The sequence below is a fragment of the Pelophylax lessonae genome (assembly GCF_965119305.1).
Source record: "Pelophylax lessonae genome assembly, chromosome: 4".
Lineage (NCBI taxonomy): Eukaryota > Metazoa > Chordata > Amphibia > Anura > Ranidae > Pelophylax > Pelophylax lessonae.
This window is the reverse complement of record NC_138771.1, coordinates 304,030,530-304,053,587: the sequence shown is the minus strand read 5'-3', so window position 1 is coordinate 304,053,587 and position 23,058 is coordinate 304,030,530. Positions and strand designations below refer to the sequence as shown.

At 42.4% G+C, this 23,058-nt stretch overlaps 1 protein-coding gene across 1 annotated transcript in view; it reads right to left on the bottom strand.

Moving 5' to 3' along the window:
* Nucleotides 1–23,058, bottom strand: part of GNPTAB (N-acetylglucosamine-1-phosphate transferase subunits alpha and beta) — a 140,775-nt gene that overhangs the window by 11,502 nt on the left and 106,215 nt on the right. The window contains exons 13-19 of the mRNA XM_082256745.1: nucleotides 21,085–22,043; nucleotides 17,524–17,723; nucleotides 9,721–9,940; nucleotides 4,262–4,375; nucleotides 3,040–3,125; nucleotides 2,836–2,934; nucleotides 841–1,008 (exon numbers count right to left, since the gene is read on the bottom strand). Coding sequence (XP_082112871.1) covers nucleotides 841–1,008; nucleotides 2,836–2,934; nucleotides 3,040–3,125; nucleotides 4,262–4,375; nucleotides 9,721–9,940; nucleotides 17,524–17,723; nucleotides 21,085–22,043 — 1,846 coding nt within the window. The remainder of the gene's footprint in view (nucleotides 1–840; nucleotides 1,009–2,835; nucleotides 2,935–3,039; nucleotides 3,126–4,261; nucleotides 4,376–9,720; nucleotides 9,941–17,523; nucleotides 17,724–21,084; nucleotides 22,044–23,058) is intronic.

Genomic DNA, 23,058 nt, shown 5'->3' with positions numbered 1-23,058 from the left:
TGACGAAACGCGCGCACACTTCCGGGTAGCCTGGTGGGACGCAAACCGGCAGTCGCCGCTCTCCATTCCCAGGCATTTACCCATAGCTGGCGTTTACTTGTTTTTACTTGCTTTTACTTGACTTTTATTTTGTACAATTTATTCTATCGTTAAATTTAATAAAACACCACTTTTTAATGGTACTGCACTATCGGAGCACTTTTTTGTCCCTCTCTTGATTTGGACCTGGAGGATTGGTTTCCAAACACAGGAGTATCACAGGCCATAGTAAACCACAGAGCCCAGCAGTTACCTATAGGCTTGGGAAGCCACAAGCTCGTAAGGTCTTGTTACTATATGGTATTCAAGACCCACCAAGTCCGGTGAGTGTGCACCCCTTATGTTACAAGTTATGCATGCCAATTATACCAGCAGTTGGAATATTGGAGAAACCTTACTAGGACACTATTTGCACAAGATCACGAAGGAATTTCACATTGGGACTGTCATAATATTTTGATAATTTTATTATATTTATTTATCAATGTATTTAAATTTCATCTAGCACTTTGCACTTTTTCATACGTATACAATTTGCTATCACCTTAGGAATTAATTTCTCCTCACCTGTTTGTTTACCATTCAGGTGTGTGAACAAGGAACTGCTCACCCCTGACTAATTAAGAAGCAGGCGCTATATTAATCCCTTTCGGGATTTAAACTTCTACCTTTACAAGCTGCTGGCTGATGATCTCGGGCTCTCCATATTACGCTACACCTAAAATTTTGTTCACTAGGAATAAGAAGCTTCCAACGGACAAGGTTTCTAGAATAATAATGAAATATATAAATGCAGCTTACCACTCCTGCAGTTCATGCATGTGTAAAAAACGGTTGCGATATTCTCTTGGCAGCTCAAACTGAGAGGGAATCGGAAACATGGATTCGTAGAAATCTCTTAAGACTGCTTTAACTGTTTGTGCATCCTTGTGAATGTGGTTAATATTGTCATTCAGGCAGATGAATTTCCTAAAACAGTGGATATTATTTTAATATTGTATTTGCAATTGTACTAGAAAACACAGTTTCTGGATGAGATCATGCAAATGTATAACATTTCTCTACAGCATATATACAGAACCAGGTAAAGAAATAAAAGTTCAAAATAAGCTGAAAATACCGACCAATCAGAGATTGGTGGAAATAAAGCAAGTTTCTTGCTAAAGGAAAGTTGTACCCACATTTTAAGGTGTGTTGAGGCACTGACACCAAACTAAATAAAGCAAAGACATTTACTTGTACCTTCCAAACTAATCAAAAGGGGTGAATTATTTGGAAAGGTCCCACCTGGTAAAGTATTGGAATGGCTGCCGTGTGCAACAGAAAACATATAGGTCCTTGTTCCTAGGTACAGCAATTGTAATAGCTACAATATGGTATGGTGTGGAGGGCAAGAGGTTTCAGAAGGGACAAAGGGCCCCAAAATGCTTTAGATACCCTTTTGTCACTGCTTTCTTCAACTAGTTACAGACTTTGGGTGTAGGCGATATGCTGAAAAACAAAACCTTCATCAAAGTACCTTGTTATGCCCAGGGATTCCTCCCCTGCCATTAGGATGTGTGTTAAAGGAGTGAAAATTTTTTTTTTAAGTTAAAATAATTGTACCTATTAAATCCTTTATTACGGTACCTTTTCCAACTCTAATAAACCTTTTTGTCTTGCTTTCTCCTGAACTATTACTTTTCTAGCCAATCCATTTTTTCCCATTTACATTTTACTTGTTTAGGTTCATTTTTATAATGTTAAATAGAAAATACACAATTGTTTTCAAAAAGTTTTATTTCATTTGTAAAAACAATCATGTTTTGTTCCAAAAACACATTAGTGTTACTTTGAATAGAACAAATTAGAGAATACATTTGTACTTTTAGGCCTCCTTCACTCTGCAGCGACAAATCAGATGTGTTCAGGCTCGGACACCTGTCCCTAACCACAGGTAACTGCTTGGTGTGCAACTACATGTGAACAGAGACAACTGCTGTCAGTCTGTCAATACTCTGTACAGGCTGAGTGTCCACCGATATTAGAATGCACCAGTCATCCCAGCTGCAAAAATCCACAAATTCTTTATGCCGGAATGCACTAGCGGTTTTAAACCAACACTTTTAAAACAAGAAAAAAGTATTTTTTTTAACTTATACCTTTTCAGTAATAAAGAAAATTACATCACTTTTGCAGGATAATACTGCCAAAAGTAAGCACAGTTTTTCCCCCAAAAAATAACACTTTAATATTAATCTTAAAACTCAGTCAGCCCGGTTATTTAAGCTGGCAATACACAGATCGAAAATTTGGCCAGTTCACCCTGAATTGGCCAGATTTTGATCAGTCTATGGGCAGGCTGGTTGTAGTGAAGTCAATCCATCGATCGACCTCAGTACAACCAGCCTGAGTTTTTTTGCCCGATTACTGCTGGCGGCTACAGCTGCCAGCAGTGATTATTGTATTCTGCCGGTGGGGAAGAGTCCAAGCGCTCCCCACCGGCAAAACACAATATTGCTGCAGGAGGGATTCCTCCCTCAACATCAACCCGTGGATGAAGGAAAAAGAAAATTTCATAATCTTTGGCCCACCTAAGGGTCCATTCATTCCCTTAAGCAGTGGGCCACAATGCATGCATATTCTTACATTTACATAATGTGTTGTGCAGCCCAATAATTGTGAATGGGCCATTAACACAACTCAATGCACAATAAATAGGTACTGCATGATGTTTTCCAGCACAATGCAACACACAGAGCATTTGCATCTGAAAATATACTTGGAAGGGTAAATGATTAACAGCCTTGATTTTACCTGGGGTTTTTCCGGATGTCATCCAACTGGCCAACCACATGAGAGACATTAGTACGAATCATCTTGAATGCAATGTCTTCTTCTCCCATAATTTCAAATCTTAAGGGAAAGGTAAAATGTTTTATTTGTAACTAAACCATGGTAAAATCAACACACATTTGAACAATTTATTATTGGCGCATGAATTAATTGGACTAACCTTACCTGTATTTATTCTTATCCTTGTAAGCTTTCCGTATCAAATCAGTTACAGGTTTACAATTAGTTACCAGTTGCTTGGTCACAGGTGGCTGTAAGAACATATAACAAACTGAAGCTAACAGCAATACAGATAGACAAACGTACATACATTCTTTATATTAATGGTCAGGATTATGTTGCATATCGTAGGCTTTAATGCAAAGTGCACAGGGCAGGCAAGTACAGCTGCCAATAGCAACCACTGATAATTCAGCTTTCAGCATTTAGTAATGTCAAACTAATTACATCTGACTGGTTGCTATAGGTATCTATACAACACCAAACCCCCATGATAAAAAATGTATTCTGTAGACAAACTTTTTTATTACTAATAAAAATCAAATCAAACATATTACCTTTCCAAAGTAATCCCTAGATCAGGGGTCTTCAAACTATGGCTCTCCAGTTGTTCAGGAACTACAATTCCCATCAAGCCTAGTCATGTCTGTGAATGGCAATGCCTCATGGGGAAGTGTAGTACCGCAACAGCTGGAGGGCCGTAGTTTGAGGATCCCTGCCCTAGATCCTAAAAATGATATCAGATGATATGGATGACAGCCAAAAGTGTCAAATGCACATGCAATTAAAAAAAGTGTCATTTGGTATTTTATTGATCACAAACCTGTGAAAAAGTTGCTACCAACCTAATGTGTGCCCTCCACAACCTGACATGATCTCAACTTAATGTTTTTCCAACAATACTTTGCATTTAAATGTAGCGTTAAAAGGGGGATAAAGCTCTACTAAACTAAAAAGCATATGTTCGGTTTGAGCTTTACCATTTGTCTTCATTACACATTTTTGGATAATATGTTTTGGGGTAAATATTTGGAGTGTGCAAATTAGGTAAATAGGAAAAATTGAAGGAGAATACATCTTTTTTTTATTTTTTCCCTATTTCCATCTAATAAAAACTTAGAAAATAAAAATATACATATCCAAATCTGCTACTAAATAAAAACCCTAGCTCAATCTGTTCTGACAAAAATTATGTATAATACACTGGGGTAGACTACAAATGCGAAAAGGTATAGAGTGCAGAACTGATAAATCTCCAAAACAAAACATCAAAAAAAAAAAAAAAAAAGCATGCTTCGACTCAAGGGGATTTAGGGAGAAAAAGGCTCAGGGACACCAGTGATTAGCAAAAACAATACAATTGTTGTTACAAATAAGTAAAATGTACCATATTTGGATCATAATAGGATTCCTGAGTTGCCGGGGTAAAAAAATTCTCAGTATTATTAAACTGTACAGTTTTGGAGCAGTTGATAAGCATGTGTTCCAATCCAGTCAGATCCTAAGAGGAAAAATAATGCTCAATATTTTCAGTACATTAGCTTGATAATTCAATTGCACTCATGTATTAAAGTCATTAAATGCTATTGTTTATTGCTTCTAGATCAATAAATAAAATTCTATAATTTATTTTGTAAATATTGATGTCAGTGCCATTTTTCATTAAATATGTAAACATTCCCTTATCTGTAAGTAAACTTAGTTGCCTAGTATTTTTTATGCTGCTTATAGTTTTACTTTATCTGCAAATTATGGAACCACTGCAAATGAAGTTAGTCGCATGTATAGGAAATATGCCTCTATCAAAGAATATCTTCTTTATTTATCCAAAGCATAGTAGGTTATTATTATTATACAGGATTTACATAGCGCCAACAGTTTGCACAGCGCTTTACAATGTGAGGGAAGACATTACAGTTACAATACAGTTCAAAACAGGAGGAACTAGAGGGCCGTTAAACTCATGGATTGGTACTGCATTTTCATGGCCTTCCAGCTCTAAACCAGCTTAGAGGTATGGGATTTTTTTATTTTATTTATTTTTTTTAAATCAATTGCTGATCTGGTTATCCACTAAGCTTGAAGCTAAACATTGTGCACAAAATCTTTTAATTATATATATTTATACACAAGAGAGCTATGGGAGAGACCCAGCAGATCCACCCACTACAGGCTACCTAAAGAACATTACTGGAGCAGCAGAGACCAGACCGGTCACCCTGTACAAGGAGAGAGAGCAGTAGTAGCTGGTCTTGATTACAGGAACCTTGCACAGAGTCAACTTTTCACACTGGAATTTCTGTACAGATCTGGAGGAAATACACAAAGCACACCAAGATTCAAGTAAGAATACACATTCTTCTTGTATTTATACATTGTCTGCTTATCCCGGAGTTCAGCTTTTGGAAATATTACTTCATCATATGCAGATGTTCCTTTCTGATTTGTAATAAACCAGACTGTAACTACCATGTGTGTAGGCCCCTAATTACAGAGGGAAAAATTCCTGCTACCTTGGCAGTATACATTATCCAACTTCAATATATTGTCTACCTTAAAGTGGACATATACTATGTGAATACTTTTCACTCAATGAAATCATCTACTCTACTCTGCTTCCTAACATTCTAGTTGCCTGACTGCTTTGAGCCTAATGGATAAGCTCACCATTCATAACATGTTACACCCATATTCAGGGTGTAACATGAAACATTTTATGAAAAGACCGGCCGGCGCTCCCACCTCGATCTGATAGCTAGTGGGTATCTTCTCCCCCATGCTGTCAAATTTTTAAAATAACAGGGCTGTGCGGGGCTCGGCCCGCCTGGCCTTGTCACTCATTCACAGTGCTCTGTGAATGGAAAACTACAAGTCCCAACAGCCTTAGCGGCTGTAGTTCTCAACGAACTACCACAGCGCTGTGGTATTTAATAAATTCTTTGGCTTACCCGTACGAGGTATGAGCAAGCAGATACACTGACAAGTCTGTAGGAGTCCTGCATGGCATCAGCAATCTGCTGATTGCTGGTGCAATGCTTTACAGGCTCATACAACAAAAATAATCAATGCACATTTTTATGCCTGCAAAAAAATATTGCATTTATTTTTTTTTTTGTAAAAAGGTGAACTTACCCTTAAAATCAGGGGTCTCAAACTGGCAGCCCTCCAGATGTTGCAGAACTACAAATCCCATCATGCTTCTGCCTATGGGAATCATGCTTGTAACTGTCAGCCTTGCAATGCCTCATGGGGAATTTTAGTTCTGCAACAGCTGGAGGGCCACCACTTTGAGACCCCCTGCTTTAAATACTATGGGGGAAATTTACTAAAACTGGAGAATGCAAAATCTGGAGCAGCTGTGCATGGTAGCCATCAGTTTGTTTATTTAGGCTTTGACCAAAAAAAAAAAAAAAAACTGGAAGCCAATTGGTTTCTATGCAGAGCTGCACCAGATTTTGCACTCCCCAGATTTAGTAATTCATCACCTTTGAGTCACTGATCTGAAACAAGTAAGCAAGTGAAGTCAAAACACTTTTGTTGTTCCATCCAAAAGGAATAAGTCAGCCAACAGTCAGAAAATCAGCATTTTCATAATAAGTGAATAATGGCAGCACATACATTTCTCTGAGCTCTTGTTTTGGTTGTGCGGTTAAAAAAAGTCATGGAAGCATCCAAAGCATCCTTTAGACGAGACCCCTATAATCCCGGGAGTGCCTTCTTATTTTTATGTATCATCTGTCAAACAAACACCGCTCCACACAAGCTTGACACTTGCCAGTATATTTTGGAGGGGTAGTGTTTGCATACAGTCTTGAAATCTATACTTGCAAAAAGGATTTTCCACTTGAGAAACCCCTCCATTCCATCATGTGGACTGTTCTCATACCTGATGATCAGCTGTTTTTACCATTTGTAAATGGTCTACATGTTGAAAGATGGAAAACCCTTTAAAGAGTACACTAAGAACCACACTAACTACAGGATTTCTCATCATTATACAATATATACAGTGGTTATAGAAAAGTATCACCCCTTTTAAAATAATCACAATTTTGTTGCTTTGCAGTCTGAAATGAAGACAGACACAATTTTTGTTTTATTCAGCTGTATTTACTAGTGCAACTTATAACACCCAAATTAAAGTTATAACATCAACATGTCAGAAGAAATTTAAAAAAAAATCAAAAACAAGAATCACTGAGTTGGAAAAAGGATCACCCTCTTAAGTCAGTATTTTGTTGGACTACATTTTGCTTTAATTCCAGCCTTTAATCTGTTTGGATTTGTCTCTACTAACTTTGCACATCTAGACTTTGCAATATTTGCCCACTCTTCTTTGCAAAACAGCTCAAGTTCAGTTAAATTTGATGATGATTGTTTGTGGATTGCAGTCTTCAAGTCATTCCACAGAATTTTTTAATGGGGTTTAAGTCTGGGCTCTGACTAGGCCATTCAAGGACATTCACCTTTTTCTCCTTCAACCACTATGTGGTCATTTTTGCTGTGTGCTTTGAGTCATTGTCACGTTGGAAGGTAAACCTTCTTCCCGATGACAACTTTCTGGTAGAGGGCAACAGATTTTCCTCAAGAATTTGATGGCATTTTGCCCCATCTATTTTTCTTCTATCCTTACAAGTGCTTCATTCCTTGCTGCAAAGAAACTCCCCTATACCAGTATAATACCACCTCTATGCTTTACTGTTGGAATGGTGTTATTTGGATGGTGAGCTATATTGCATTTCAGCCAGATATATCCTTTGGTGATGAAGCCAAATAAACCAATTCTAGTATTCTTGTTCAAATATTTTATTGATTAAGAAAGAGAGCACTAATACAAGCAGGTTTTGGTTCATACATGGACTAAAAACAAAAAAAAGTATAAGGAGGTAAGTAAGTAGCACAACCACAATAGTCAAGATATTGAACATAGAAGGGGTAACTTATAGGTAAAGGCCTAGGGCATATAATAGGCATTGGATGATACATTCTAGAGTCAAGCAATTAAGTGTATGTGGAGAGTATACAGGTTGTATTGAGATTCTTTATCTAATTAATAGGCTGTATGGATCTTGAGAACAAAAATGCTTTTGTGTGTAAGCGTATTGCAGCGCTGAGGTAAGTTGTAGGTTGTTGACTATTTAGGAAAGGAGATTGTGCTGTTACACAGTTCATATTCTCATTACTGTAGATGCAATTTACATAGTATATTCTGTGATTTATTTACCATGTATTTTTCTATGGGTATTTGCTGCCACCTTCTGGCCTTTTTTTGGTAATGCTCTTGTTCCTCCTGTGAGCATGATACATCATTTCTTTGTATGTAAACTCCACCCCCTGCTCTTGCTGTATTTCCTGTGTCATGGCTGCTTGCATTTGCCTCATGTAACAGGGACTCTTGTATTCCACATGCTAAGCTAAGGAAAGCATCATCTTTTGACCGCATAATACTGAAATCCATTCGTTCTGCTGTATTCCTGTTGTGGGATGTTCAGAATAAACCAGCTTTTGGATGAAACCAGTATTGGTGAGTTCAGCTATCTGAGGAGGATTGTCTGCAGTGACCGTATCAGCTTATACAGGCCAGGCACAGAGGTCTCACAAGGGTTAGATCACTATCACAACAATCCGAGTCAGAATAGAGATCATAAGAGGAGAAAAGTAAAAGATCAGGAGTGTAGGATAGATGACAGAGGGGGAATCTAGGAGAGGGGATCAAAAGGGGGGGGGGGGCCCAGGTACCCCTAGGTCGAACCAATTGGGGAATGTATAAAGGCTAAAATATGGCATTGCCTGTCATGGGAATCAATTCTAGTCTCACCTGACTACCTTGAATGTACCTTGAAGATTCTGAGGCCATATGGAAAAAGGTGATATGGTCAGATGAGACTAAAATTGAATTATTTGGCCTAATGATATGTCTGACGGGAATGTAATATAGCTCGCCATTCAAAAAACACCATTCCTACAGTAAAGCATAGAGGTGGTAATATCCTATTATGGGGATGTTTCTCTGAAGCAGGGACTGAAGCACTTGTCAGGATAGCAGAAAAATGAATGGGGCAAAATACCATCAAATTGTTGAGGAAAATCTGCTGCCCTCTGCCAGAAAGTTGTGGATGGGAAGAAGGTTTACCTTCCAACATGACAATGACCCAAAGCACACAGCAAAAATGACCACACAGTGATTGAAGGAGAAAAAGGTGAATGTTCTTGCATGGCAGAGTTAGAGCCCAGACTTAAACCTCATTAAAAATCTGTGTAATGACTTGAAGACTGCAGTCCACAAACAGCCACTATCAATTTTTAACTAAACTTGAGCAGTTCTGCAGAGAAAAGTGGGCAAATATTGCAAAGTCTAGATGTGCAAAGTTAGTAGAGGCAAATCCCAAGAGACTAAAGGCTGTAATTAAAGCAAAAGGTGGTTCAACAAAATACTGACATGGGGGGGGGGGGGGGGGTGATCCATTTTCCAACTTAGTGATTCCGTTTTTGAAAGTTGGTTTTATATCTTCTACTTGGATGTTATAATTTGCCCTAGTAAATACAGATGGATAAAAAAAAAAAAAGGTGTCTGTCATCATTTCATGCTGCAAAGCAACAAAATGTGATTATTTTTTAGAAGGGGGGGTGATTCTTTTTTATACCCACTGTGTGTGTATATGTATATATATATATATATATGTATATATATATATATATATATATATATATATATATAGATATAGATATATATATATATATATATATATAATGTGCTCACCATCTATCCATTATAGATATTTTGGTTAAGCTGTACAATATGATCATCATGTAGAAACTTTAACAGCAATTTCTTTAATGTTATACCTGTAAACTCAGTGGCAACTGATTTATTCTTGTCGCTAGTGTCCGAATCTCCCTGTCAGACAGCACTCCTGAGCCATCAGTGTCAACTTCAAAGAATATCTGGGAGATATTTAGTGGCTGGATGGCACTCATCAGATAGTAAAAAAAGGAAAAGGCAAACTGCATATCTTCTGAGTGACGCACTTTATGGGCAGATGTCTTGTCAAACTCTGCTGGAAACCTGCACAGATAATAAGATAACAAACCCATGACACAACAAAGGGATGCATACCTAAATCAAGCAAACACCTTTAAAAATTTTGTTTTTTTAAGATGACTGCTAATAATAAATAAATAGCTAATGTACCGATAAGTGTGCAAAGGTGAAAACGGATTATGGAAAGTTACGTTTGTCATTTACAGCATGCAGATGTTCCTTTGCACTCAAGTTCATTATTATAACAATTATTGGAAGGTAATTATCCTGTTTGAGACATGGACTAATACAAAACTATTTTGATGGTAATAAAGGATAAAAAAATATATATTTTTTTAAGATTGAAGAGGTTCAATGGACCATTTCTGTTTTTTTTTTATTTTTTTAATAGAAGGAAGCACTCCTAAAAGCTTCTTTAATAATTATGCAAAACCACCTGGTAAACCTCAAATGATGCCATCTAGGAAATAATGTTGAAATTGTATCATCAGAAAGCCCCCTTATTTCATCCTAATTTGAGTTTTCATAAACTCATAACATTTTCTTAGGATTCTTAGCAGTCAGAAAGAACAGTGATTTTGTTTGGGGTTGCAGCCTCTTGCCAGAAATTTTGTGCATAATCCAGGACCAAATGAAAAATACTGCAGTAAGGCTTAATTAACAATACCTGTGTTCATTGTGATAGCCATGGACCTACATCGCTGGACAATGCTGGAAGTACATTAGGGGACCTTTCTTGGTAGGGATACTCATTCACATGGAGGGGGCAAGGATGCAACCCCACCACCATGGAGCCAGGGTGGTGGGGGAAGTGACCTTTTTCTTTATTAACATGGGGGCACATAGTCTTAGAGGATGCGGATGGCTGCTATCACTGCTCACCTGTCCCACCATGAAAAATAGAAGATGCTGATGGCTGCTATCACTGTTCACCTGTCTCATCATGAAAAAAAGAAAATGCGGATGGCAGCTATCACTGTTCACCAGTGCCATCATGAAAAATTCATGAACAGGTGAACAAAATCCTCAAAAGACCATATTGGTAAGTATGCCCAGTTATATATATCTTACAACTGTTTTGGGTATACATATGGTAGTACCATTTGGGAGTGATATTGAGATATTGCTATCATTGTGTCTCATACATATTGTTTGCTATACAAGTTAACATCTATATAGATATATGTTACTTGGAGGTACTTAAAATAAGTATAATACTTTTTTTTATACCTCGCCCTATAGGAATTTACATTTATGGTCATGAAACATACTTTTAGATTATTGAAATAAAGGTTACATTTTATCTTGGTGACCTTTGGTGCGTTGGGATACACACTCTCATCCAGTTTGAATATTGCCACATAGGATTGGTTTATGACTATACAAGACTTTTGTAGGTTTTAAACTCTATGTAGGTAGTGTTGTGGGTGGGATTCAAACTATTTTCCTAGTGCTCTAAAGCAGAAATGGTAACTAATGATCCACTGCACTGCCTATATATACACATACATAAATATACACTGAATATTTATTCTAGTTGCATGGTCTGATTAAAATAAAAAAAAAATAGATTTTTCACTTACCGTAAAATCCATTTCTCTGATGTTCATTGATGGACAAAGCGCCTCATCTTCTAGATTATGTGGGTTATTGCTGCCCCCTACAGGAGTAGGACACTAGGCAGGAAAGTACTTGACTACTCCTATGGGGCAGTCCCAGGGGGTATACTTCTACTCTCTGCTATAGGTATAGTTTTGTTACAAGCCGTGTCAGAAGAAAAAAAACAAACTCTATAGAGGGTTGGGTGCTGTGCCCGTCAATGAACATCAGAGAAATGGATTTCATGGTAAGTCAAAAATCACATTTTCTCTTTTGTTTATTGATGGACACAGCTCCTCATCTTCTTGACTACCTGGGACATCCAAAAGCAGTGTCAAACATGAGGGGTGGGAACAGCAAGAAAAAAATACTTGCCAAGGCTAAACATAGCCAACCAGGTAACATGGAGCTCAACCATAAAACAACTGGAGCTCACCTGAAAAAAAAAAAAAAAAAAAAAACACCCTCAAAGAGGAGCAAGTCCTCTAAACAGCAGCCTGCAAAACCTTGCGGCCTTAGGAAGCATCCGCAGATGCCAACTGATGCCAACGCATCTGCCTTATAAAAATTTGTGAAAGTGTGCACAGACGACCAGGTAGCCGCCTTGCAAACCTGCATCACTGACGCCTGATGACGGAAGGCCCAGGAGGCACTAAGCGCCCGAGTAGAGTGCGCATTAACAGGTAAAGGAGGAACCTGACCCTTAATGCAATAAGCCTGAACCACAGTCTGTCTGATCCATCTGGAAATGGTTGCAGCAGAAACAGCCAACCCTTTGCAAGGTCCATCCCTGAGGACAAATAGTTAGTCTGACTTTCTAAAAGACTCCGTAGCTGCCAGGTACACCCTTATTGCCTGAACCACATCCAGGGAATGCAAGGCAATTTCCTTAGGATGCTTAGGCCTGGGACACAGGGAGGGCAACACGATGTGTTTATTCAATAAAAATCAGAGACGACCCTTGGAAGGAACTACGGACATTGACGAAGAACCACCTTATCCCTGTGAACCACCAGGTAAGGTGAACGGCTGCGCCGCCAGCTCCGACACCCTGTGCGCAGAAGTAACAGCCACCAAAAAGGCCACCTTCTGGGACAATGTAAGCAGGGGAACCTCCTGAGTGTTTTCAAAGGGAGGCTACTGGAGAATTGACAACAGCAAATCGAAGTCCCACGGGGGCAATGGAGACCGCACTGGAGGAACCAAGTGTCTCACACCCTGGAGAAAGGTACGCAGGAAGGAGTGTATGGCCAACAGACGCTGAAACAAAACCACCAAAGCCGAAACCTGGCCATTGATGGTACTCAAAGCCAGGCGCTGCTCAACCCTCTGTTGGAGGGAGGCAAAAATCTGAGTCACCGAAAAGGAGTGAGGGTGGACCCTGAGGGATTCACACCACGCAATGTACGTCTTCCAAGTATGATGGTAAAACTTCCTAGAGGTAGATTTTGTAGCTTTTAACAGTGTAGGAATCACAGAGTCAGACAACCCTCTATCCTTCAGCACCTAGCTTTCAACAAGCAAGCCAGCGACTGTAAAGCAGGATTGAAGATTGGAACTTGCGAGAACAGATCTTCCCTGAGAGGAAGTCTCAAAGGAGCATTGGTGACCAGCCGTACCAGATCGGCATACCAAGACTGGCAAGGCCATTATGGAGCCACTAGGATGACTGGAATCCCTTCTGCCTTGATCCGGTGCAGGAGTCTCGGCAGAAGCTTGAGAGGAGGAAAAGCACAAATCAGACGATAATGCCTCCAAGGAGCCACTAATGCTTCTGTGGCATCAGCTAGAGGATCCCGGGAACCGCGCCACAAACCTCTGCACTTTTCTGTTGAGGCGAGAGGCCAACAGATCCACCTTAGGAGTTCCCTACCGGGGACACAACTGATGAAACACCTCCGGTTTAAGTGATCATTCCCCCTGGTCCAACGCTTGTCGAATGAGGTAATCCACCTGCCAATTTTTCACCCCTGGAATGTGCACAGCAGAGAGGGCTGGAACGAATCGCTCTGCCCACCTTAGAATGCCAGCTGATAGCCGGATAGCCGCCAGGACACTTCTCGTGCCCCCTTGGTGAGTGACATAGGCCACGGCCGTGGCACTGTCCAATTAAATCCGTACCGGACACCCCTGGAGATAACATGTCCAATGATCCAGACAGAGTCTGATCGCTCGGAGCTCCATTACATTGATCGGTAGCCTAGACATTTCCAGAGTCCAGACCCCCTAAGCACACTCTGTGCCGAGGACGTTTCCCCACCTGGACAGGCTGATGTCCGTGGTGATGACCATCCGGTACAGGAGAACAAAGGATTTGCCCTGATGAAGTGCTGGAGAACGAAGCCACCAACCCAGGGAACCCCTCATACTCCTGCTTAACAGGATCAGATTGTCTAAAAACTGAGGATTCTTGTTCCATTTCACCAGAATCTCTTTTTGCAGAGATTTCGTGTGGAACTGTGCAAACTGAACCACCTCGAAGGTAGACACCATCAGGCCCAGTACACACATGCAAGACCGAACAGATCACCGTCTGCTGGACAGCAGAAGCTGAATTGCCTCCTGCAATTTCCGAAGTTTTTCCAGAAAAAGAAACACTGGCCGAGGCTGTCTTCAGAGTCAGACCCAAATAGTCCAGACTTGTGGATAGAACCAGAGCAGACTTCTGAAGATTCAGAATCCAACCGAACTCCCTCAGAGTTTGCAGAGTAATCTCCAAGTTGTCAACAGAGCAGTCAAAGACTGCTCGCAAAAGCAGATCATCCAGATACCCCAGTACTGCTATCCCCCACTGACGCAGTAATGCTAGCGCTGTGGCCAATACTTTTGTGAAGACCCGAGGAGGGGAGGCGAGATCAAAGGGTAACGCCACAAACATGCTCCTTGCCCACGGCAAAGCGCAGGACGCGTTGGTGGCCAACACATATTGGGATGTGTAGGTAGACGTCCTTGATGTAGATAGAGGCGAGGAAATCCCCCTGATGTACGAATGCCACCACTGTGCAAATAGATTCTATTCGGAACTTCTGTACCCGCACAAAGAATTTTAGCACCTTGAGGTCCAGAATTGGATGCACCTTGCCTTTCTTCCTGGGAACTGTAAACAGATTTGAGTAAAAACCTTGAAAACGTTGTCGGAACTGGGACAACCACCCCTTGAAGTAACAAGTCTTGCACTGCCCCAAAGAGATCCCCTAAGCGATCTGGGGACAAGTGCGGGTTTGAAGGGAAGAACCTGCCTGGAGGATATGATCGAAACTCTATCTTGTAGCCGGAGCAAATTACTTCATGGACCCACTTGGCCTGTATCAGGATTGTCTGCGGATCCGGAAACCCGCAAAGACGTACCCCAACCCAGATACAGGTGAGGGCACCCCTTCATGCGGAGGAAGCCTTGTCCGCAGGTCTGGCAGAACCCACTCGTAGCTAGCTGGACCAGGTCCTCTTAGAACCCCCCCGGCGGAGGCTCTGAAGGGCTTAGGATCCCCTGTCTTGAGACCCTAAGGGACAAAAAGGCATTTTGTGAGACAAAAAGAAAGGCCCCCTTCTGCGACGAGACTGCTTACCCTTGAAAGCCTGAGGAAGAAGAGTACTCTTTCCCCCTGTGAGGCCTTTGATTATGTCATCCAAGGAAGCTCCAAACAGGTAATCCCCCACAAATTGAAGATCGGATAAGGCCTTCTTAGAAGCCTGGTCCACAGACCAGCATTTCAGCCCGATAATGAGCCGCAGCACCACAGATGAGACAAACAGTCTAGAAATCAAGGAAGTCACATCCAAAGAGGCGTCACAGACAAACTGCAGCCCTTGGACAAACTGATCCGCCAGCTTCGCAAAGGCAAGAGGGAGCTGTTCCCTCTCCAGGTCCCGGCGTAGGAGATTTGCCCACTCTGTCATAGCTTGCGACACCAGGGCAATAGTAAATACCGGTCTAAGTGCTGAACCAGCCACAGTAAACATATGGCGGGTTAAGGCCTCCGAACTCCTATGTGCTGGATATGAGAAGACCAGGGACTCTTCAACCGGAATTACAGAGGCTTTATTCAACCTGGAAACCAGGGAGTCTACTACAGGAGGAACCGTCCATTTTTTAAGGAGGGAATCCTCATAGGGGTACCGCATTGCAAAACGCTTAGAGATTGCTAAAATACATTTGGGGCTGGATGAGCAAAGAAGTCATCCTCACTATCTGAGCGCACAGGGTGCATGGACGCAGACCCAGAATGGTAACTCGCATCCGAATCAGATTCTGAATCTGATGAGACAGAGGAAGCAGGTGAAGGCGGGGGGCGCTTTTTGCTAGCCCATTTGCTCAGGACCAAATCTACCTTGGACACCAAGGACTTCAGGACTGCAGTCAGTTGTTGGGACCCGGAGGGCTTGACAGCCTCTGAGAGGGGATTAGGTGGTGAAATATGCTCCAGGGACTCCCTGGATGGAGAGGGGAACCCACGCAAAAAAGTGTAGAACACTGCAAGGGACACCCCACCGCACCAGCGGCACCACAAGGCCCAGCACCGAGCATTACCACTGCAACACCAGAGAGAGAGAGAACCCCACAGACTCACCACCAGTCAGGTACTCACAGGACCAAACTAACTGTACACCATGCGGTGATCAGGAAGAGGAATATCCAGGGATCAGCACTAGAGACCAGCGAGGGGCTCCCACCACCGAATCACAGCCCATCCGGCTCCAAAAACATGGCTGCCGCTATTTTTAATGGGAAACCACAAGAAAATGGCCACTGAGGCTACACAAACATGGCCGCCAATCTGTAGCATAAAAGGCTACAAGAAAATGGCGGCCCCCGCGTGGCACCACGCAGCTTCCGGGGGGACCCCAGAAGCTTGAAAACTATCCCAACAGGAAGTGGGGTCATGGCATGAACCCCAACCAGCCTCCCAACGTTTGATCGTATGGTCGCCGGCGGTGCGATCTCCGCCCTCCCCCCCCGACCCCCATCGCCAGCGAACACCCAAGGCCGACCGAAAAAGATATGTTCACCCGGGGGGGTGGACAGATGGGGGGCAAAGGCCTGCAATAGACCACGGGGAAAGGGGGGGAACGCTAACTGGTACGCAGACTGGTAGGGAGGGGAGCCCGGGGGTCCGACCATCCCAGGGAGGGGAGCCCGGGGGTCCGACCATCCCAGGGAGGGGAGCCCGAGGTCCGACCATCCCAGGGAGGGGCCCACGTCCACCCCAAAACCCTCCAGGGGTGGAGGGGGGGGGCAGCTTTTTACCACACCAGGAACAGGGTGGGCACCGCTCCGGACAGACCACCGCTCCATCGTAATGTGGGTGCTGTCAGCCAGGAGGAAATGCTGCCACTCAGGCCGAAGCCAGTTCGTATGCACCCTCGCGAGACGTTTAACTCGCAGGCCAGCCCCCATCCAGTGGGGCTATGTCGCAGGCGACCAAGCACGGAGCTGCGGTCTGCACACAATTGCAGGCTAGACTGGGGAGACCGAGATTATCCAGACCGTCGCCCGGTCCAGCACTTGATTGTAGATCGCACAGGAACAAAATAAAAAAAAGAGGAAAAAAGAAAATTCCATTTAAAAAGAAAAAATTGCCAGGACCAGAGATCCCAGCAAGAAACTAGATCCTTACTCCTGACTAAGGAGAAAAAAAACGGAGTACCTATAGCAAAGAGTGGGAGTATAACCCCTGGGACTGCCCCATAGGCGTAGTCAAGGTCTTTCCTGCCTAGTGTCCCACTCCTGTAGGGGGCAGCATAACCCACATAGTCAAGAAGATGAGGAGCTGTGTCTGTCAATGAACGAAAAAGAAAATAAAATTTCAGCTTGCTGTGATAGTAAAAGTGCAGAAAATCGCCCCAAAATAATTTACTTTACATTATCGTGTGAGCGTAGCGATGTATAGGGAACATAATTATTGTGGTATTTAGAATGCTGGCTATAACTTCAAAAGGAAAGAAAAGCTGTCAAGAGAGAGGAGGGGGCACTTCATCTGAGCCAGCCACCTGGTGACAAGTATACTTACAAATCCTGAAGCTCTTGCATAACGATACGGTCAATCATGTGCGGCATGTGAGCAGGAACTTTCCGAGACGTGAAGCCAAATATACCATTAAGGAGTTTATTCACATAACGGAGGGAATCAGCAAATGTGTCTTGAAGTTTCCTGCCAACTTTCTTACCATTGGTGACATAAGAAAGTTCACTGAGTAGAGCATCTCTCTCCTGAAAGACAGAATGATTAATAGATGGTTTTATGTGGTTGCTCATCTGACAATATATCACAAGAGCACTTGGGTTAATTTTACAGGACCAACTAGCTGAAGACAGCAGTGACAGGGTCTCAGTAAATGTCATCAGAGGATCAGTCATGCCTGTGAACTTTTGTTATTTGTCATATATTCAAGCTCTAGTTGCATATTATTTTCAGCAACCATTACAAAAGTTGCAGAGAAATGATAGACTATACAGTAATATTGTCACTTCTGGCAGTATTTAAAGCGTATTAAATGCAACATTGCACATGTGATAATTCATGCATATTGGTACAAATTAAAAGTTAGCGATTTTGCAAAATGGTGAAAATCGAAGGTACCCAAAACTAAATAAGCAAATTACTTTATAAACCTGGAGGTTATCATTTTTCACTTACAGCGGTTATCTGAAAGGATAGGACTGGTACAATAAAAAGATGGTGCTACTAATTTTGTAGGTCCCGCAATAGTTGCGCAAATATTTATTCAAAACTATCATTTTGCTAAAAAAAAAAAAAAACCCACTAAAATCACTATTAATGAACACAACATAACTTATTACATTTCTGCTCAATTCCTACTAAGGCCTGCCATAGACGGAGCCAATTTATTTTTTTCCTGGGATGACAGCAGAGAGGGGGTCCTAGGATGAGACCCCCTCATTAACATAATTTGTACCAACTGTTTCAACCTGTGTAAGTTCAGGTAAACCATTTCTCTTGATAAGGATAAGAACTCCTGTCAAGTTGTCACTACTATCAGGTTTTCTGAGAGATTTATCATCAGTTAATTTTATGGTGACAATGATTTTACCAGGCAGGATGTCAGTGGCGGCTGGTGCGCAAAATTTTTTTTTGGGGGGGGGGGGGCGCAAACAGAAAAATGAGTGACCAGCGTGCCCCCAATCAATGCAGAGCGCCACAGCGTGCCCCCCAATCAATGCAGAATGCCACAGCATGCCCCCATCAATGCAGAATGCCATAGCCTGCCCCCAATCAATGCAGAGTGCCACAGCATGCCCCCATTCAATGCAGAATGCCACAGCATGCCCCCAATCAATGCAGAATGCCACAGTGTGCCCCCAATCAATGCAGAGTGCCACAGCGTGCCCCCCAATCAATGCAGAGCACCACATCGTGCCCCCAATCAATGCAGAGTGCCACAGCGTGCCCCCCAATCAATGCAGAGTGCCACAGCATGCCCCCATCAATGCAGAGTGCCACAGCATGCCCCCATCAATGCAGAGTGCCACAGCATTGCCCCCAATCATTGCAGAGTGCCACAGCATGCCCCCAATCATTGCAGAGTGCCACATCATTGCCCCCAATCATTGCAGAGTGCCACAGCATGCCCCCCATCAATGCAGAGTGCCACAGGATGCCCCCCAATCATTGCAGAGCGCCACAGCATTGTGCCCAATCATTGCAGAGCACCACAGCATTGTCCCCAATCATTGCAGAGCACCACAGCATTGTCCCCAATCATTGCAGAGCGCCACAGCATTGTCCCCAATCATTGCAGAGCGCCACAGCATGCCCCCCAATCAATACAGAGCACCACAGCGTGCCCCCTTAAATGCAGTGTGGGCTTGTGGGCTTGTGGGCTTGTGGGCTTCCCCCCCCCCCCCGAGACCAATGCACTTACCTGGCGGCGGCTTCAGTCCCGGCGGCTTCACCTCACTCTGACCCCCGACGCGTCTTCTGCAGTCCTTCCGCTCCTGCCTCCTCGGCCAATGGCATGAGGTTTGCCTTGCAGCCAATCAGGGAGCACGTATCAGATGCGCTTCCTGATTGGCCAGGAGGAGGATCGGTGTGGCAATAGCGAATTTTCATTCGCTATTGTCACACAATGGGTAGGCTCGGGACACACTGCTCTGCGCCCCGAGCCCACCCTTTGCATCGCCCTATTAGAGCCTCTGGCTCTAATCAGGTGATGTAAAAAAAAAAATCCCCATTAAGCTCCATGCGTCCGGCACCCCTGCATGCATATTAGGGGGCCGGACGCATGGATGGGGGGGGCGGTGCCCCTGCGCCCCCAACACACCGGCCGCCACTGCAGGATGTGAAGTAAAAACAGGGGTTCCGGTCTTTCCCTACTCTACTAAAAGAAAAAAAAAGGGACAGTGTTGGGAAATAAAAAAGTAATATAATTCAAATATCATAGCTAATCGAAACGCTCCAGATGACGTCGTGGTGACGCAACGCATGGGGCGGAGTTACAGCATCACACGTCACTTCCGGTAGAGTGGTTCCGGACTGTGGAACACGGAAGCGTTGAGGCGGACACAGACCCGAGCTGAAAGTGAACTTCCTCAAATGTGAGTTTATGTTTTTTCCCTGCATCTTGGAGATATACTACGCAATGAAGGCTTCTTTATTTTATGTTTTAAAGCAACTGTACCCATGAGGATCTTGAGCAGGGGCTCTAGTGGGACATCACCTGCAGACATCTGAGAAGGGACCCCTCCGTTAGGTCATCACCTACCCTATCATCCCGTGCCCCAACAAACGGGGTAGTCTGTGCGGTGAGTGCATTACCTAGTGGGGGGCCACGGGTAGTAGCACTTGCACCCACAAAGCACGGAACCGGAGTGTGGAACATTCAGTGTGGGACTATTGCTTCTAATATTGTCTCACTCACCAGCACTTAGCACTGGGCTATTATATATATATATATTTTTCCTAATATCCTCTGCGATCAGGGAACACTAATAAAAATATAAGAAATTATCAGCACTTTATTTGCACTATTCACCAAGCACATAGCACTTATTTGCATATGATCTGTATATGTGTTTACAGCCCACTGGCACTGTATTATCATACTGTGTACTTTTTTCCATTATCTGCTTAATACGGGTTATCATGTAGTATCTGGAAACAATATCCAGCACGCTGGCCCTTTAATCCCATAAGCACAGTGCACTTTCGACTTATTTATCCAATATCACACAAATCACTGCTTTTGAAATACCTCAGCACAGTGCACTTTTATGATATTTATGTCTTTTATGCTACTGTTTTTGGGTTATGACCCAACACCCCAGCATAGTGCACTTTTATGATATTTATGTTTGAAGCTACATGGTTTTGAGCATCATTCTTTGAGTAATATATTACAAGTGTTGATTGAGGTTCCAACACACAGCCATATATTCTTATGCAGTGGTAGCGCCATTTCACCAACACTTTAACACCCCCTACTTTTAATTCTACCTCAGTGGTAGGTTGGAGGCAGCTTAAAACACTTTTTTTGGAAACAGGCACTCCATAGCGTAGGTACACCCCCTTTTCTTTGTAATTGAAACGATGCCACCAGAAATTGTTACTTACATCAGAGAGGTCCTTAAAATACTTTCTTCTTTCCCATGGTAAGAATCCTTCATACAGCGGCTGATAACTGTGGAGTTTTCTTCCTTGAACAAAACTTTCTTCCTTAGATATTTCAGGTTCTTTGTTGTTTACATCTCCAGGCATTCTGGAAACCTTGAAGCCCAGGGCACTGAACCTAAGCTGGGATTCCTTTTTCCTGGCAGATTTTCCATTTTCAAGCCCTAGTTCTCTTGATTTAAAGGGAATTTTCTTGGAATCAGCCTTGTTTTCAGTTACCATTTTGCTTTTGGATATGTGTGCTAAATTGATCCCCTGTTTGGTCACATTTAAAGCTTGCTCTGTTTGTGGCTTGATGCTGCCAAATTGTTTAAGCAAAGCCACTTTTGACATGTTGTACCCTTTCCATGTGATGTCACCTTTGCTAAGCTTCAGGTCAAGATCCTGTAGAGCCAGTTGTATACTGTTTGGAAGAACAGATACATTCATGTATGGTATATGGATTTCTTCATTTTGTTTCTCAGCTGGCCTCTCCTTCTTGAGCTTTGGGAACCTGTCTTCTTCAGGAATGTCCTCAAACAGCATTTCAGCCTCTGGGGTAAGCGTTGTGCTTATTATATCCCCCTTTTCTTCTAACGATGGTGTAATATTACGTTTTTGCTCTTCGCTTGTGTCGACATCTATGAAAATCTGCATTTTAAACTCTTTGTCATTCTGATCATGAAAGGTGAGATTAAAATGAATTACAGTAGCATTCATTCCAGAGTACATGATCAGATGCACAGTTTTCCACTTATTAGCAATAGAAGCATGGCGAATAATTGGGTTTTCACTATAGCTGCCCTCCAGTGCTTTCTTAGCTATGTCAGCAAAGCTGAAGTAGGGCAAACATTCTCCTTTAGGAACAACATAACGGGTCTGATTTTGGAGCAAGTTTATCTTGTATAACTCTCCAAGGTGATCTGCAAATAAAATACACAGGTTCATTTTATCAGTATTAGGGATAAAGGTTTTGTACAATCAAGTGAATAAATGTACCTGAACTCGTAGGATGAATAAGAGGTAAGTGAAAACAAAAGCAAGCACCTCCTCGTAACTGCATCAGGTTTTCATTCCTACTAAGCACAATGGGAGTCCTAAATCCTAATACAAATTTCCATCAGCTTCCATGGTTGAGAGCCAAATTTGACAGCTGGGTGTTATGGTCAAGATTACCTGGAATTGAGGGTAAATGTTCCAATGGGGTCACCTATTAAAGTGACAGAGATCAGAGATGGGATTTCCCCACCCTTCCCGTTTTATCTCTGAAACAGGTAGGGAGTTGAAATCTTCCCAAGAATGGCAGAGGTGTAATATCTAATGGCGACATACTGTGGCATTTTTAGTACTTTTAAAATAACCCCGTCAGCCATTCTATCAGGGAACATAACAAGCAATTCTTTCCTTAGGCATGCAATCCCTTTTAACATTGTCTAGGTACAGGTGGCCAATCAGTGGCTCTGCCTAAAAATGTATCCCTTTCGCAGAAACCTTATACCCAATACCATAGTATGTCCTAAGAATGATATGCTAGAGGAGAAAAACAATTTAGATATTCAAAAATTAGTTAGTATTTAGTTATTTAGTTATTATTAGTATTATTAGTATTTAGTTAGTATTCTCACTAAAATGTGCCATGATCTCTGAGGAATTCTAATAAGCAAAATTTATTTAAATAGTACAGGCACAATGACATGGTACAAGCATGCCAAACTGGAAAATCAGGGTGAAGTTAGAACTCAAAACTAGTCTACATATTTGTTTTGAGTCAGTGACTTAGAAAATACTTTGGACTTGCATGATAACAAAGGAACTATTCTTTTTTCAAGGAGGGGTCAACAATGATACTTCTTCACTACAGAATTTTATTTAAAGCCCAACTTCAGGCAAACATGAAATTTAAACAGTGCATTCTGCCTCAATTACCCTATTCCTCAG